At 45.3% G+C, this 16,854-nt stretch overlaps 1 protein-coding gene across 1 annotated transcript in view; it reads left to right on the top strand.

Annotated features, from left to right (window-relative positions):
* The window catches only part of GALNT17 (polypeptide N-acetylgalactosaminyltransferase 17), a 218,396-nt gene that overhangs the window by 72,928 nt on the left and 128,614 nt on the right, over nucleotides 1-16,854 (top strand). The window contains exons 3-4 of the mRNA XM_075032433.1: nucleotides 5,278-5,444; nucleotides 15,769-15,943. Coding sequence (XP_074888534.1) covers nucleotides 5,278-5,444; nucleotides 15,769-15,943 — 342 coding nt within the window. The remainder of the gene's footprint in view (nucleotides 1-5,277; nucleotides 5,445-15,768; nucleotides 15,944-16,854) is intronic.

The raw sequence follows: 16,854 nt of genomic DNA, 5'->3' as shown, positions 1-16,854 counted from the left end.
GTTTGTCAAGTCACACCATGAGCATAAAAGTCCATCATCGGCTCTGTGCAAGCATGGTTTGATCTGTAGCTGTAGGATCAGACAAGTGGGTGCCTGTTTTGTCCTGGAACAGTCCATGTTCCAGGCTGTTCATAAGCTGCACTGATTAGTGCTGATAAATGGCTTGTATATGGGGGTAGCGAAGGTGTAGAAACTATCTGAGTTCGGCTCTCAGTTGCTTGATACTGGACAGTGTGATTCTAGGTGGTTGATGGAAATGGCTTTGTGCCCCAGAAGACAGTTGATATGTATTAATCGAGTAATAGAGTGGCTCATGTTAAATCACTGAGCAGGAAGAAGTGTTCTGTAAATGTTACTTGCCAGTTTGTGGCCTCTTTGTGTTCTAGGAGTGCTTGCTGTGATTCCAGGTTATTTTTCTGCTATGGGATCATGAAGCAGTAAATGATATGATATCCCTTTTCTGTTACTGAGACAGCCAATAAACATCCTAATCTCACTTGCTGCACTGAAGAGTAGATTTACAGCTGTGTGGTGAGCATAAAACAAATGATCGGAGGATTCAAAGGCAGACTCCTGCAGCAGACGTAGTAGCAAAACTTGGGTGTTTTTTTTGTGTGTGCGTCTTGAAATTGGCTGACTTGATTAATATGACCTGATGTATGCCAAGCTGTTTGGCATAAACTCAACCATATTTCCCTTCCCCCCTCTCCCTTTCTCATCCTTCATTTGTTTCTGAATGGCTTCTTACATAAAGCAGTAACTGCAGAGAATTTGCAGTAAAAAATGTCCTCCGTAAATACATTTTATTTCATGTGTTTCTTTGCATGTTCTCCTGATTGCAAAGTTGGGCTTCATGTAGAACAAAGATCTTGGACCTGAGAAAGGTGTCGGCGTCCACAGTCCAGTAGTGCCATGGCCTCTGTGTCTGTCCGCCTCCTTGGTTCCTTTGCGGGGTGGGTGGGGAGGACACAGGGAGTTGATCCATGGATGTGCCAGGCAAAGGTTTATGCTGGGTCTGGTGTCTGTGGTCGGTCCGTCAATCTGTTTCTGGAGTGAAAAAAGATGTGTTTGAGCCTTGGACCAAGGATGGAGTAAACCCCCTTTTTCCCCTGTTTAAGGACAAGTGACACTTCTCAATGAGAGCTCAGTGAGGTCCTTAAATTAAACCCAGTGCCATACATTAGGAGGTTTTCAGCCTCTCAAAACTTAGAGAGTTTTGTGAGCATGGTTTAATAGGATGTAGTAGCATGATTTAATGGGACATAAAATGCCTCTTACTCTGATATCCCATTGATCTAAATGAGAGACAAAACTGTAAGGGATCTGTTTCTTTTTGCTATTGATTCACAATATTTTGATATAAATCCTGCAAGCAGGTGCCAGCCTACACTTAACTGAAGAGAGCAGGATTTACTGGGGAAAATGTCATTGTGTAACCTGCACTAATTAGTTTACGGGTGTTGGCAAGTAACTAGTGTTCTGTGCTGTACCAGTCGCGTATTTCTCATCTAGCAAAGAGGAGGTTGTGAGGGATCAACTGCAGCGTGCTTCAGTTTTCTCCAGTCAGAAGTGTTTTCAGATGTATAAGACCAGGTATTGCCCTTTTGTGAACTGGCCCAGTGCCTCTGCTGTGCAGCTCTGCCTTGGATCTGTGTGCAGATGTGTACTTGGCTGATGAGCACCTGATACATGGGGGAAAATGTTACCAAAATGGCTTTTTGGTAATGATGGAAAACTAAAAGTGGACAAATTTAGGTTGAAAATGAGGTGCTGGTCTTTAACCCTATGTGTAACTCATCACTGACACCAACAGGAATGTATTGTCGTGGTCTCTCCATTGCACTTCATTTAAATTTAAAAGTTTTCAAATGGATGGAGTGTTCCCTTGGAAATCCAACTTACTGGACAGAGACTTGCTTGTGGGCAGACCAGATACAGTGTGAGCTGAGCGTTAGAAATAAAACCTGAGAGTCTCCTCCTAGAAGATGTGAGGAGCTGCGAAGGTTTTCCAGCCTACGTAAGAAATGGATTTGCTTTGGTGTTAATTCAGGTTCTAGAAAAGCTTGGCAAAAATCTCAGAATAACAGGTTTATTCCTAGAGCTTCTTGTCTCCCATGCGCTGCTTAGCCTCGAGCTTCCCTGAGAACCTTCTCGAATATCCCATTTATCTCATTAATTGCTAATCCCTGAAGAGACCAGCCCATGGTCTGGGCTGACGACTACAGCTGTGCTAGAATCTGGTTCTGGCCCTGTGCACCCCCTTTTGGATAATTAGTAAGACTTGAATCCTGAATTTAGAGGTATTTTGGCCTGGGATCTGAATTTTGAAGGTACTGTCTGGCAAGCAGCCAAATGCTTTCTTGCCTGATGGTGATAACTCTGGGCAGAGGGGGAAGATGGGTCTGCGGCGTGGTTTGATAGCCTGTGCACTGCTTGGGTCTAGTCCCTGAGCCCCTTGTCATTCCTCCTGCTGGGACGTGGGGTTGGTGCTGGCTTTTCTGTGCCGTTCCTCTCGGTTGTGCTTGAAACACTGAAGGCAGGAGAAATTTCATATCGTGTATCTTACCACCTTATGCAGAAAACGCAGCCCCTCAGGGTTGAAAAGGTGTTATGCTTCAGGGTATTGGACAGGGGGTGTGTGGAGAAGGAGGTCAGAGCTGTAAGTTGGAGTGATGGGCAGCCCGCCAGCCTCACCTGCCTGCTGCCGGCAGGAGCCAGCAGGGTCCTGACCTGCTGCCCCACTGCGAGGCAGTAAATCCTCCCCTAAACTGCTGCCTCAAATGTTTCTAGGAGTATAACAGTCAGACCTCTGTGCCTCTGCCTGTAAATGGTCTGAATGATAAGGCTGAACCACACAGTCTAGATCAGTCCCTTTTCTATTTAAAAAGCGTAGAAGAAAAAAACCCAACAAACCACGAACCAACCAAAACCTCACCACTTCCCATCTCACGTACTCGTTATTCCTGCTGGTTTTAGCAAGTTCTTCACTGGCCCTTCTAATTATGTTTGAGCACAAGTTTTTTTTGTTTGTTTTTTTTTTTTCTTTTTCTCCCCTCCCTGGCCCCAGGAGAGCCCAGAAGCCCCAGGTGTTTTCCTGCAGCATGCATGAATAGCACGTGGCTGTGGGCAGAGACCATTGCTCGACCCACCTGCTTTTTTTTACACCAGCAACTGAAGAGAGCCTGTGTGAGGAAGACTGACAAACTTGATGTTAATTTGGTTTTAAATTGCTGCCTTCCCCACTCAGTGGTTGCAACCAAAGCCACCGGCGAGCACAGTGTTTATGCAAAGCCTTTGCCTTCCCCCCCCCTTCCCCCCCCCCCCCCCCCCCCCCCCCCCCCCCCCCCCGCCTGCCTTTGGAGAATTGCAGGTATACGAACAATGCGGGTATTTCACATGCCCATTCCTTCCCCGGACTTATCTCCTCTCCCTGTATCTTTGTTCGCCTGTCCGCAGCAAAGCAATCGAGGAAGGAGAACTGTGATAAGAGTGGTGCAGGGCGAATGCGAATGAGCAGGAGATGAACCTCAAAGGGCTTGGTTTGGATTTTCCTCCAAACCTCTTTGATCACAAACTGAGCTCTTTATCTCCCCGAAGCGTGCCCTGGGGGAAGGCTGCCCGGAGGTGTGCAGTGATTAAAAGGAAATACTCTGGCTCCTGTGCCCACCTTCTCTTCAGCTTGGCAGGTATCGACATATATCAAAAGCAGATTTTTAATCTCAGAGTCAGTTTAGTTTGACTCTTGTGGCAGGATTGCAGGGTCAATTGTCACTTTACCCCATCACAACTGTTCGTTCATTTTAAAGAGAGATCTTCCCTTTGGAAGACCTTTTTCAGCATTTGCTATGTTCCTTTTTGTAGAGAGCTTGGCTTGCTCTAGGGTAGGCAATAGTTAAATCAAGAAATACAACCTTGTTTTTATCCAGCATACTTGTTTAACTAAAGAAGATTCATAAAGAACTGTGTTTCTGTGAAAATCTTTGTCTCCCAAGTCTCATTTTGGAGTCTGAAGAATGCCTGCTGTTGCCTAAGAAACACCCAGTACAATTAAGTACAGAGTCATTGTTGGGGAGTCAATGAGCTTGAAGCGACACTGGGATGTTGTTTCTGCTTTAGGTCTTTCTTTGCTTATCTGGGCAGGATTTACTTGGTAAACGCTCATTGTAATTCTGCGAACACTGCTAATGTTGCATGTCTAATCTGTCATGAATGCGGAGAGGGAGCAGGGAGGCTCGTTTTCTTCTTCCCTCGCACATATTTATTGTAGGGAAAGCTGGAGAGTTTGGTGAAATTGTTTGAAGTAGTTAAAGATCACCTGTTTGCTTTCTGCAAGTACTTTTATTAAGATTAGGTTTCTGGTTAGGATAAAGTGTGGCCTTAAAACATCATCTGTATCTCATTGGGAATGATGTGTGCTCCTTGGAGAGCTGTGGAAGAGCTCTTCCACTTACAGCTACCAGAGCTCTGCTCCATGGGTGTCCTTGGTCTTGAGGTCTGGTGTATTGATGTAACATGAACCTGCTGCTTGCCAGGGATGGAGCTGGCTGATAGGTGACCCGGGAGCTCCTTCCACTTCTGTCCCGCTCTGATGCACAGACATGTGTCTAAGCAGCTACCCAGCCACAAAACCAGCTCGACTTAAGCAATTACTCCTGAAACCCAGACAGATGATCACAAGTTTTGTTTTTAACCTATGCTGGCTGTGAAGTACAAAGACACCATGCTCTGCTGGGGCACTTCAGAGGCAGGAATGCATTCAGAAGTATCTGCAGAGAGAGCTAAAACATTTATTAAGACTATTTAACCAAGGGTCATTTTGTATTCATTTTGTTCCAAAGCAAATGGGAAGAAAATTCACAAGTGGCGTTTAAGATCAAAGCTAATTTCTGAGCACCTATTAATCTTAAAACAGAATAGCAATGTGGAGTTTTATGTTAAATGGTAAAGCCATTTTCTCTCTTCTGGAGGCTGCTTTTTCCTACATGCCCACAGACATACATACACAGATGCGCAAACACAACCTCAGTTAAGTGAACTCTGGATTTGCACCCTGCCATTGGTGCTCTCTGAGCCCGGAGGACACACTCTGTCACTGCAATCTCATCCTAGACGGCACTGCTGAAATAAGGCACAGGCAGCTGTAATACGTGGCTGTGCAAAGCTGTGAGATGTCAGCCATCATCTTGCACTGCATATTAAATATGTGCCTGACTCTAAGTGCTGCACTGTGTGCTCTGCTAACCCCATCTCTCTCTCTCTCTGCCCTTCGTGCTACAGGTGCAAAGAGCTGAAATACAGCAAGGACTTACCCCAGATCTCCATCATCTTCATCTTTGTGAATGAAGCACTCTCCGTTATCCTGCGATCAGTGCACAGTGCTGTTAATCATACGCCAGCTCACCTCCTGAAGGAGATTATCCTTGTGGATGACAACAGCGATGAAGGTTAGCAGTGCTGGGATCTCAGATCTCCAAAACACCAGGAGGGTGTTTAATTTCTTAAAAACTCGTGGAGAAGCCATGCTTCTTTGGGAGCGGTGATACTGCTAGGAGGCACATGGTGTGAGGTGGTGGGTGTGCTGGCTGGCACACTAGCTTTGTCCACCTCCTGTAGCAAAAAAGGAACAGGATCAAACCAAAGTTAAAATCTGAGATAATTATTGATTGAAAGTGTAGTGGAAAGCTAGAAGGCTAAAGAAAACCAGAAAGCCATCTTAACTTTCTCTTCACAGTAGCATTCAGAAGTTCTGGTTTCAGATACACCTTGTTTCTAATAACACCACTTTGGTTGTTGCAGAGATGCACCTTTAAATACTTGCCACGGAGTTGAGGGACAAGAGCCTGGAGCCTAGTGAGCTATCCTGCTTTGGCCTCTTGTAGCGGTGTTAAATGAGATGTTTTCTCTGCGTGTGCCTCAGTTTCCCTATCTGTAAAAATACGTCCCAGGCTAGGACTCTGTAGAGGCTCTCTTTCCTCTTATATTATGATTTGATATGAGAAGTGTAAGTAAAGAGGAAGAAGAGGAAACAAAACGCACACGACCTGCTCAAGTCAGGCCACCACAAAACACGGAGGGGCATGTTCGGTTTCCCACATTACACACATGTTGTTTGGTTCAACCTGCTCTCGCTCACTGTTGCAGTACCTTCCCTTCTGGCTTTTGATAATGCAAAGCTGCAGGAGGTGGTTTCATGTGGAAGCATTTTCAGACTCAGGTTCATCCAACATTTTTTTTCCTGATATATGGTTGGATAATGTCATTAGGGTAGTTAAAATCTTCATGAAGAACAGCAAATAGTTAAGTTATTTTGACTACTGCCGCCTTTATTTGTGCTGTGTGCTTTTAATATTATTTTAAAAAATGATAGACATGGGCTGTGGATGCTGTGATCAGAAGGGAAGAACAGGGAGGGTGCAGGACGTGGAGAGCTCATTTCCAGAGGGAGCCTGAGAGGTTGCTCGTCTGTCTGCAATGAGATGAGATGGTATACAGCAAGCTATTCAAGCCTGTAAAAATAGGCACTCAAATACCACAGTAATGAGCACCATAGAAAGCTGATGAATTATAATTACCAGTAAAAGAAACAGGAGGGCAGCTCCTCAGCTGATGGAAATCACAGCAGCTCTACTGCAAAAGCTCGGATGATGTGCACCAGCAAAGCTGTGGGATTTTGAAGCTGAAACTATTTGGCTGGTGAAGAGAAAGTGCAGGTGATCTGTTGCTGCAGTCTTTAGCGTTGCCCAGTACTATGAGCTGCTGCTTTTCCAAATTTTACCATATCAATGGGGTGAAGAGAAGAACACTCTTTTAAAGAGAATCCATTGGTAATAATTATTGAGCTTCTCTACCCATTGCCATGCACAAAGAAATATGTTTCTAAACAGCCTCCACCCATCATTCAGTATGCAGCACTGAGGCTAATACTGAGTCAAGTACTCTGGAGACATTATTGAAAGGCATAGGACAATGAAAAGAATCGTTTCACAAAGCATCGCTCCCCCTGCAATAAGCTGAGACTGCAGCTGGCAGTGAGGATAAAGAATGAAATCTCTTTATCCGCTGCTGAGATTGCAAGGCACCGTCTTCTGTGGTGGTTTGCTGTGAGGGCTGGGCTGGTGCTGTTGGGGTCTGGTGATGGGGCTGGATGGTGACAGGGTGTTGACAGGGTGGTAAGATGGGTAGCCAAAGCTTGTAGTATGTTCAAGCACTTCCAGCTCTGGGATTTCCTCTTTGTTCCTGTTTCTGCAGGCTAACCAAGCTGCCTGCGTTGTGTCAGAGGGCCTTATGGCACCCACCTAGCCAGGGAGGGAGATGACCCAAATTGAGGGACAAATTCATAGATCATGTGCAGGAGGTGGGAAAATCCAAACCTGCTTGCCCACCTAGGCAATGTGCGCTCTGCATCCTACCAAGAGGATGCATTGATTGCTTCGGGATCGTGAGCAGCCAGGGTCATGCTGAGGGTTGTACAACGCCTGAACACCAAGGTGGCTCTGTCCTCCAAAACCTCGTGATGGAAGTATACAAGGAGAGTGAGTGTAGGGAATGAGGTGATGCTATTAGCCGGTAGAGTTAGTTAGTAATGTCAGTGCTGTGCTGTTGAGTCTTTGTAGGCATCATGACAAATAAGATCTTTAAGGAGGGATTTGAAGGAAGATAATGAGGTAGCTTAGCAGATGTTTATGCAGAGCTCCTCCCAAGCATGTAATAATCTAGTTTTCTCATGTATAAGAAATGAAACAAACCAGAACGTATCTCTGGGACCCATGCATTCACTCTCTGCATTGTCAAGGAGCTTCAATGACAGCAAAGAATTATTAATGGCAATAACATTGTCATATAGTTCCCACTAATGGTAGGAAATAATTGTGAGCAGCAATAGCAACATCATACAGTTGATGCTTTGGATATTACAAACAAAGTTGTCGTAATATATAGATTTGGCTTCTACAGGAAAATAATTACAGGAAAATAGTTTCTTATGAGCTCTAAGATTTAGAGATGAATCCTGGAAGATCAAATGCTGGTGTTGAGCAGAGGATGGGGTTGTGTGGGTGCGACTTTGGTGGCTGTGATTGAACAAGAGCAGGCATTACTACTTTAGCTTCTTTGTGAGCAGCCATGTGTCTGAGGGACAATTTCTATGGGTGTATGGCTTGTTGCTGTCACCCAGGCAAAGCCTTTGGGGGCTCAATTTTATACATGTGAAAGAAGGTTGACCTTCAGAGAATAGTGGCTCAAAAGCAGTAGCTGTGTTGTACCCTGGTGGATAACCAGAAGCAGCTTCTGGGAAAGTTGCTAAAGGCTCATGAAAGTCTGTGGCTCAGGGCTGCACACTGGGGGGTTCCTGTGTAGGTTTTGTCAGGGAGCACTTTACACAGATGTGAAGAAGAAATACAGCTTGTATGGGTAATTGAAGAGCAAAGCATGTTCCCAAACCAAATATTAAAAGACGCCTGGGATTTCCAAGTCAACTTCAAGTTTTAAAATTAGTCCCAGGGATAGAGGTAGGAACTGCACAACCTGCGCACCCCGGCTGTTATTTGCCCTTCAGGTAGACCACTACCTAGTTACACAGACACGATGAAAACTTTGGGGTGTTTTGTAGTTTTCAGACTGGAACAAACTGCTTCTGAAGACTCATTAGATGGTTCTTGCTCTTAGCTTTGTTGTAATGTGGTATGTACAACAACACTGCACAAAATAAAAGTATGTAATGACAGATTAAAAGTTAATAAACACAGTCATTTGGACTACTCATATCCAAGCTGTAAATAGATAAAAGATACCAATGATTGTAATGGGGGGGGGGGGAATCCCTCCTTGAAGGAAAAAGCTTGTGGAGTTGTAGTTCAACCCCCCTTCTCCCTTGAGCTGCACATTATAGTTCATAAAGACTTTTTTGGAGGCTGCTTTTGTTTGTGTTTCTTGCAGGAGTGTAATTACAAAGCTAGTGTGCAGGTTGTGTTTCTGAGTGATAACATGTTTCCTAGGTTGTTGGAGGGATGCAGCAATGTGCCCCTGAGATGTTACTTTATCTTGCAGCTGCACACTTTGTCTGAGTCTGTTGCTTAATCATCACCTGCTTTTTGGTGGTTTTTTTTTTGCTGTCTTTTAGTGTTTTTAATCTGGGATAATATCTCTTTGAAAAGCAAACCTATTAGTATAAAAGAAAACCTTTGGATAAAGGACTGCTTAACGGAGCTGGCTACACTCAGGGAGACATGCTATGGGTTGTAATTTACCTCGGTGTAATGTATTAGCTCTAACTTGATACATCGCTTTCTTGTTTTGCAGCTCATTTCAACAGCAATTTGCAGCTCATTTCAACAGCAACAACAGCGGTTTGTGCATGCTCTCCCGGGAGCTGGCTCTCTTGTGTTTGGTGTGTGTTTGTGTTTAGAGGACGGTTTTAACAACTGCAAAAAGCTGAATCATATCTCAGCTTTTCCTAGGTGCTGGTCCAACCCAAGTGCCTAATTATTCCAAACTAAAGATGGGTTGCTTAATTGCAACTGACCTGGTGCTGTCCCGCTGATGTTCAGGTCGGAGGCTTTAAGGCCCTGCCAAGGTGTGGAGGAGAGCAGCAAACCTGCTTGGTTTGTCTCTATTTGGCTTTTGGTGAACCAAATGCATGAGAGGCTTGCAGCTGAATGCACCTAGTGAGACCAGCTTTGCCTGTAACCCTGTATGAGAATTGAGTCATGCACCTGCTTCCCTTTTCACAGTTTCCTCTTCAATATCTGCAGGCAAAAAGCTTCAAAGACTCACCTGGTTCTGAGTCTTGCTGCAAAAGTTCTCATATTCATTCATTGCCTGTTGAAGGAGTTTCTTTTGTGAGTTCGTGCTGCAGAAATCCAACCCGTGATGGCTTTGGTGTTTCAGGCAGGCAAGAGCATTGGACAAGGGAGGACTGGTGTCTCCCATGGCACTGGAACACTCCCAGCCCTGACTCCTGTGTCCTCCAACCTTCAGTGTTTCTGATAACAGCCTTGGGCTCTGTAGACTTTTCCCACCCAGCCTAGCCTGGCAAACACAACTATGTTTTCTTTAGGGGTGTAGAGGATGTACGGTATGCTGCCTAGGACTACTCAGGCATTGTTGTATAAGAAACTTTTTGCTGTTGGTAGTTCCTTGAGCTCCTCTGGTGCCATTGGTCTTTGCTCCTTTCTTTGTGTGGCAACACGCAGTTCCCATCTTTAGTTCTGTGGACTTCAACAGGATTTGGGGAGATTTGGGCAGGATTTGCATTGTGAAGCACTGAGCAGTGGATGTTCCTGCAGTTGCTTCAGGGCTAATGTCTGTGACATGGTTACTTTCAGTGGCATTAGGTGGTTCAATTTCTCTGGCAGGCCTATTTCCCAGGAAGCTCATGTAGGTGACAAAATACTTTGCAATAGATAACTTAAGTCATTGCAGCTGGCAGATGAGTTTTTTAATAGAGCAACAGGTCTATTGGATTCTAGTTCCTTGGACTTGCCCTTCAGTGAAGATCAATATGGACAGATGGAGAACAAAAGGCAGGATTGAAATTGAACCTGCTGGCATTTTCAGTAGGGTTTCTCTCTGCAATTCTTCCCTGGAAGTAGCTCGTGCAAGCTGGCAAAGACCTCCATGTGCAAATATTGATTGCATCCTTAATAAACATGACTTAAGAATGATGTGGGTGTGCTCTGAAGGATGGTCCAGCAGGCTTCCTCAAAGGACATGTGAGTGCAGCGGGAAGAGTGCCATAGGGTACAGAAGAGAAAGGAGTCTCTAGATTCCATTGCAGAGCTTAGTTTGGATCAAATTACTGGTTGTGTAGCCCATGTAGATCCACTCACTCAGATACCTCACAAGTGCATGGCCTAAATATGTGGTCCTTTGATTAGGAAGGATGAGGGTGAGCTGGGGAGTGCCTGCTCTGCTCCCGTCTTGGCTCCTGACTTTTTGTTGTTACTTTGCATGCAGAGTTTCAGGTTATGAACACTAGGCTGATTATCATGCTAAAATTATCATTGGCTCAGTATCTTGTGGATATTCTCATTTTCAGCAATGAGCTTGAAGGGGCGAAAGCACCGGTATGACCCTGTGCAGGGCAGAGGTGAGGAGAATGGCAGCCAGTTATATAAACTGCGAGATGCTTTCTCCCCTGCTGTAGTTTGCATGACGTTCTGAAAATAGCAGATCCAAAGGCGAGGTTGCCAGCTTTTATGAAAGCTTACTTCCTTAAGGAAGGGTAACTTGTCCATTAGTGCAAGTCATTTTATTCCTGGTATACTACTTCAGACCTCCCAACCTTCCTGTTACAGCTCTGGGATGTGCTGCGAAGATACAACAATTGGGGATGAAACATTTCATAAGTTAATATGACAGATGAAAACCTTTGCTGCTACTGACCTTAATGCAACAGCTCTCCGCATCCTTAGCCTGGAGCCATGCATTCTGACAATGCACGTCAGACCTGCCACGGGTTGTTTTCTTGTTACGCTAATGGCACTCAATGAAGAGACTGCTGAGTGAAGGAAAACGCAGGGTAAAATTAGGAATGACTTCAAACGACTTGGATTAAGATTAGATTTGTGAGTGAATTATGATTTCCAGCCTGCTGGAGTTCACATGGAGGGAGCTGAGCATGTCTAGTCCTGCAGGATCAGCATCTGCAGGACCAGGGGAGCTCTGACAGTGCGGCTGTGCCAGTGCTGGAGTTTCCGCTGATGCTTTTCGACAGCCACATCAGTCCTGCTCAGGGGTGAGGGGAGATCTGGGCCAAGGCTCACTTGATACTTGAACGGCAGTTTTGCAGAGCATTCCCAGAGACTGGCATTTCACTTTTGTTACCTAATACTGGCTTTTCCACACCTGCACTTCTGGATGTGCTGAGAAATTAAATACAAAGCCCATGCCATCCCTGTGCCTGCTGGCTGGACACCCAGTTGAGTTCCACGTATGTATCTCATAATACCAAAATAGTGCTCAGCAGCCACTGTGCACTATGCCCTCTTCCTGCAGAGCTGCAAACCAGCTCAGAATGGTGAGAGACCGGCAAAGGCCAGCACAGATGTGCAGCCATCCTGTCTGTTAGGGCTTGCCCAGGCATGTAAGAAAAGCAAATTCTCACCCAAAAGGCATGTGCTGTGTGGGCTGAGCCAGACTGGAAGGGAAGGCAGAAGGCAAAGCCTAGAAATCTGTGCAAGGTTGTGCAGGAAGCCCTTAGTGGAGAAAGGGCCTGGAACCACATTTCCTGTGTCTGGTTAATGCTTTAGTCTCTCTGAGTGTTTCTCTGCTTGGGCAGCAGCCTGTTAAGGATGCTTGTAGTGTGGGTTGTGGGCAGGAGAGGTACACTCTGGGTTCTGCTAATGAATGGGGTGGTGAGTTAGAATGATAGAATCATAGAATCATTTAGGTTGGAAAAGACCTTCAAGATCATTGAGTCCAACCATCATCCATGCCCACTAAACCATGTTCTGGAGTACCTTGTCTACGTGCTTTTTGAATACCTCCAAGGATGGTGACTCAACCACTTCCCCAGGCAGCCTATTCCAATGTCTGACAACCCTCTCAGTAAAAAAATTTTTCCTAATATCCAACCTAAATCTCCCTTGCTGCAACTTGAGGCCATTTTGTCTCATCCTATCACCAGCCACCTGACAGAAGAGACCAGCACCCACCTCACTACAACCCCCCTTCAGGTAGTTGTAGAGAGCAATAAGGTCTCCCCTCAGCCTCCTTTTCTCCAGACTGAACAGCCCCAGCTCCCTCAGCCGCTCCTCATAAGACTTGTGCTCCAGGCCCCTCACCAGCTTGGTTGCCCTTCTCTGGACACGCTCCAGCACCTCAATGTCTTTCCTGCAGTGAGGGGCCCAAAACTGAACACAGTACTCGAGGTGCGGCCTCACCAGTGCTGAGTACAGGGGAACAATCACCTCCCTGCTCCTGCTGGCCACACTATTTCTGATCCAGGCCAGGATGCCGTTGGCCTTCTTGGCCACCCAGGCACACTGCTGGCTCATATTCAGCCGGCTGCCAGCCAGCACCCCCAGGTCTTTCTCTGCTGCACAGCTTTCCAGCCACTCTTCCCCAAGCCTGTAGCGCTGCATGGGGTTGCTGTGACCCAAGTGCAGGACCCAGCACTTGGCCTTGTTGAAACTCATACAGTTGGCCTCGGCCCATTGATCCAGCCTGTCCAGATCTCTTTGTAGAGCTTTCCTACCCTCAAGCAGATCGACCCTGCCTCCCAACTTGGTGTCATCTGCAAACTTGCTGAGGGTGCACTCAATCCCCTTGTCCAAATCATTGATAAAAGATATTAAACAGAACCGGGCCCAACGCTGAGCCCTGGGGAACACTAGTTGTGACCTGTCGCCAACGGGATTTAACCCCATTCAACACAACCCTCTGGGGTCATCCAGCCAGCCAGTTTTTCACCCAGTGAAGAGTACACTTGTCCAAGCCGGGAGACGCCAGCTTCTCAAGGAGTATGCCATGAGAGTCAGTGTCAAAGGCCTTGCTGAAGTCCAGGTAGATAACATCCACAGCCTTTTCCTCACCCACTAGGCGGGTCACCTGGTCATAGAAGGAGATCAGGTTGGTCAAGCAGGACCTGCCTTTTGTAAACCCATGCTGACTGGGCCCGATCCCCTGCTTGTCCTGGACTTGCCATGTGAGTGTTCTCAAGACGAACGGTTCCATAATCTTCCGCGGTACCGAGGTCAGGCTGACAGGCCTGTAGTTCCCCAGATCCTCTCTCTGACCCTTCTCGTAAATGGATGTGGTCACCTGGTGCTATTTTGGCAGGTGCATGGGTGTGGGGTGTGCTGTACTGGCCTTCATGCTCTCAGCAGATCAGTTCTTCACCTGTTGGCATCCAGCATCCTTTCAGAAAGGAGGAGGATGTGGCTGTGGCTCCCTTGGGTGTTTCCGACGGAGCTGCCTGTTACGCAGCATGGTGGGCGTAGGAATCTCTCAGGCTTCGCCCTTTACTGCCTTTGGGACATGATGTTACAATTCTTCCCCGTTTCACTAGAGCTATGCTCTCCTTCAAGCTGCTTAAACAATTCCTGTGAAGATTTTTCCTGTTTTTGCTCAACTAAGATCAAAACTCCAATTTGAAAGCTGTTTTAATTGTTCAGTCTAGCCTGTAATGCAGTGGTCTGCAGCATTAATGACTTACCTTCTGACAAAAACACATGAGATGCTAGTGCTATGCTTGTGGGGTTTCATCTGTCAAAAAATCTGTGTCTCTGTCTCCTTAAAACCATTTGGGAGAGTTGTTGTCTCCATAAAATACTGTTTTTTCTCTGAGTGGCTCAGCATGAAATGGAAGTTGCTGAGTTATGTACGTATGTGATGCAGATGCTTTGAATTGAGGAAGGGGCTCATTTGCTTTATTCTTTTTATTCCCACTTCAGCATAAAAGAGAAATGAGACTTTTGGGAAATTCATATGTGAGGGGAACCATCCCAGAAAGGCAGTCTGAAGAAGGCATGGAAGGGAACAAATGATCCCTTTTCCTTTGATGATTTCTCAGCAGATGGGACTTGCTGTTTACTCATTCGCTCTCCATTGCTGTGTTTCCTTCATGTCGAGGCCCACGCGTGCTCATGTGTCTCAAGTATTTTACCATGTGGACTATATTAATGGTGACTTTTGGGTTTTTTTTTCTTTGCTTTTCTGGAGAGAGTGTATATGTGAAGGGTAGTAGACTATAATTTGGGGTCATGGACCATATCTTAATTATCTGCTGTTCTGGAGCCTCATAGGGGTAAAAGACATTCTCAGGAGCTGCTTTCATGGTGTTAAGAGTCTGTGTTGGTACACAGTGGTATTGCTTAGCTTTTACAGAGTACTTTTCATCAGTAGATCTTTATGCATTTAACTGATGCACCAGGAAATAAAAGGACCAAGGTTTCTGGCAGAGCACTAGCACTTTTCCAAATTTGTTGAAAAAACATACTAGTACCTACCCCTTATTGTAACCTTTCATATGCTTCCACATTCAAAGTTCTGTGTGTCTTTTATACTCAACACTTGTAACTATCAAAAAGTTTAATGCTGGTAATGACTGCAGGCTGACAGATCCATTGCGTTCTCAGCCCTAGTACGTATACAGGCTTAGACAACAGTTTGACAGATCGGCAGTTTCCAATGAACAAAAAAATACGTTGTATGAGGATCTTCTGAACAAAGCCAAAATCTTTTTCATCCTATCATAAAAACAGGGGGAAATTCAACTTTTCTAGTGGCAAAGCTTGGAAAACATATAGTAAATGCCAAGACTGTAGTAGTGCGGCTGAGTAAAAAGGATGGTGAAGCTCATACACAGTTTTGATGTAGTTTAAATTACTTCAGATGGGTTTTGCAACATTTCTAGCAATCCATTCAGCTAAAATCTCCATCAGATATTCAGAGCACTAGTGTTTGGTATCCATGGGTCACTTCTTTCTGTTCTTGTCTTTCAGTGGGGTGATACTTAGATATTGCAAGGCAATCTAGCTGGCCTTTTGCTGCCTTTTGCCTTTAAAGGTGGCATTTGGGCTCCTTAGTCGTCCAACAGCAATGTTCTTGGCAACCTCGAATTTCTTTTGTAAGGGTTGTGGTCAGTCTACCATTGGGTAGTCTTTTGCAAATCAGCATCGATTGACCCTAAATGATTAAACCCCTCCCAGTGGTGTTCAGAGATGCGTGGCTCCAGTAAGTTATGCTCGTATTCATCAATAAAGTGGGTTTATTTTAGGTGAAAACTGTTGCACCTTTTCAATGGGTTCTCTGACACTTCTTCTCTAGAGGAACTGAAGGCACCGCTAGAAGAATACGTCAATAAACGATACCCAGGCCTCGTGAAGGTGGTGCGCAACCAGAAGAGGGAAGGCCTTATCCGAGCTCGTATTGAAGGCTGGAAAGCTGCCACTGGCCAGATCACTGGATTTTTTGATGCTCATGTGGAGTTCACTGCTGGCTGGTAGGTGCTCAGCCTCAAGGTCTTGGTTAGAGTGTGCGCAATGCATTAAACAAGGGACAGTCCATCATTTTGTAAGGATGTGTTTGCAAACAAGTCTACTGTCTTGCTAATCCTGTTTTACTTCTGTACTGCATGGCCACTGATGAGATATGATGGGAAGATAAAAGGAAAACATTTCCTTTCCCTTGTTTTCTGTAATCCTTTTCTATGCCCTCCTTTTATGTGTGCCTATCCCCTTACACCCTGTTTATATTTTTCAGGTTGGTTTCCCATTCCCTTAGCCTTAACTAATTTCTGTAAGTTTAAGAAAGCCCAGGCAGCAAGGGATTGAAAGAGAAAGTGTTTCCTGCTTCCTTGCCCTTTGCAGCTGGATCCCACAGGGGAAGACTGAGATGGTTTAGATTGACTTGTTTCTTTTGCAGCTAGGAATAAGTGCAGAGGTGCAGAAGCAGTGAAAGATGTTTCATAAGGATTTTTTCAGTGAGATCCAAAACATTTGAGTTCAAGTGGCTTAAGTTTGAGTCTAGATTATGAGGGGAGCCTGAGAGTGGTTTGGTTTTCCTTTTTTTTTCTCTAACCAAGTATAAGAAGTAAATGGTTCATGTTTAGAAAAGCGTAGGTAGAAAAAGCTAACTTGTGGATGTTACTCTGTTCAAATTAGACACAAGAAAAATGTTTTAGCAGCTGCAGACAAAGAGTTCTGCACAATTATTGAATTCTTTGTAATGACAATGCAGCTGAAGGGTGTCTTTAAGAGCTGTTTCTTATGTTGATACCTGTTTCCCCAGCTAAATGTTCCTCTCTTCAGGTCACTAAGTCCTCACACCTGATATTATTGATATACAGAGGAAGCTCCCATTTACTGAGCTCTTGAAGCATCTTTTCTAGGGATAGAATGAGCTTTTCTGCAG

This window comes from Buteo buteo, chromosome 7 (genome assembly GCF_964188355.1).
Source record: "Buteo buteo chromosome 7, bButBut1.hap1.1, whole genome shotgun sequence".
Lineage (NCBI taxonomy): Eukaryota > Metazoa > Chordata > Aves > Accipitriformes > Accipitridae > Buteo > Buteo buteo.
Note: the sequence above shows the minus strand (reverse complement) of the source record. Positions and strands in the feature narration are given on the sequence as shown.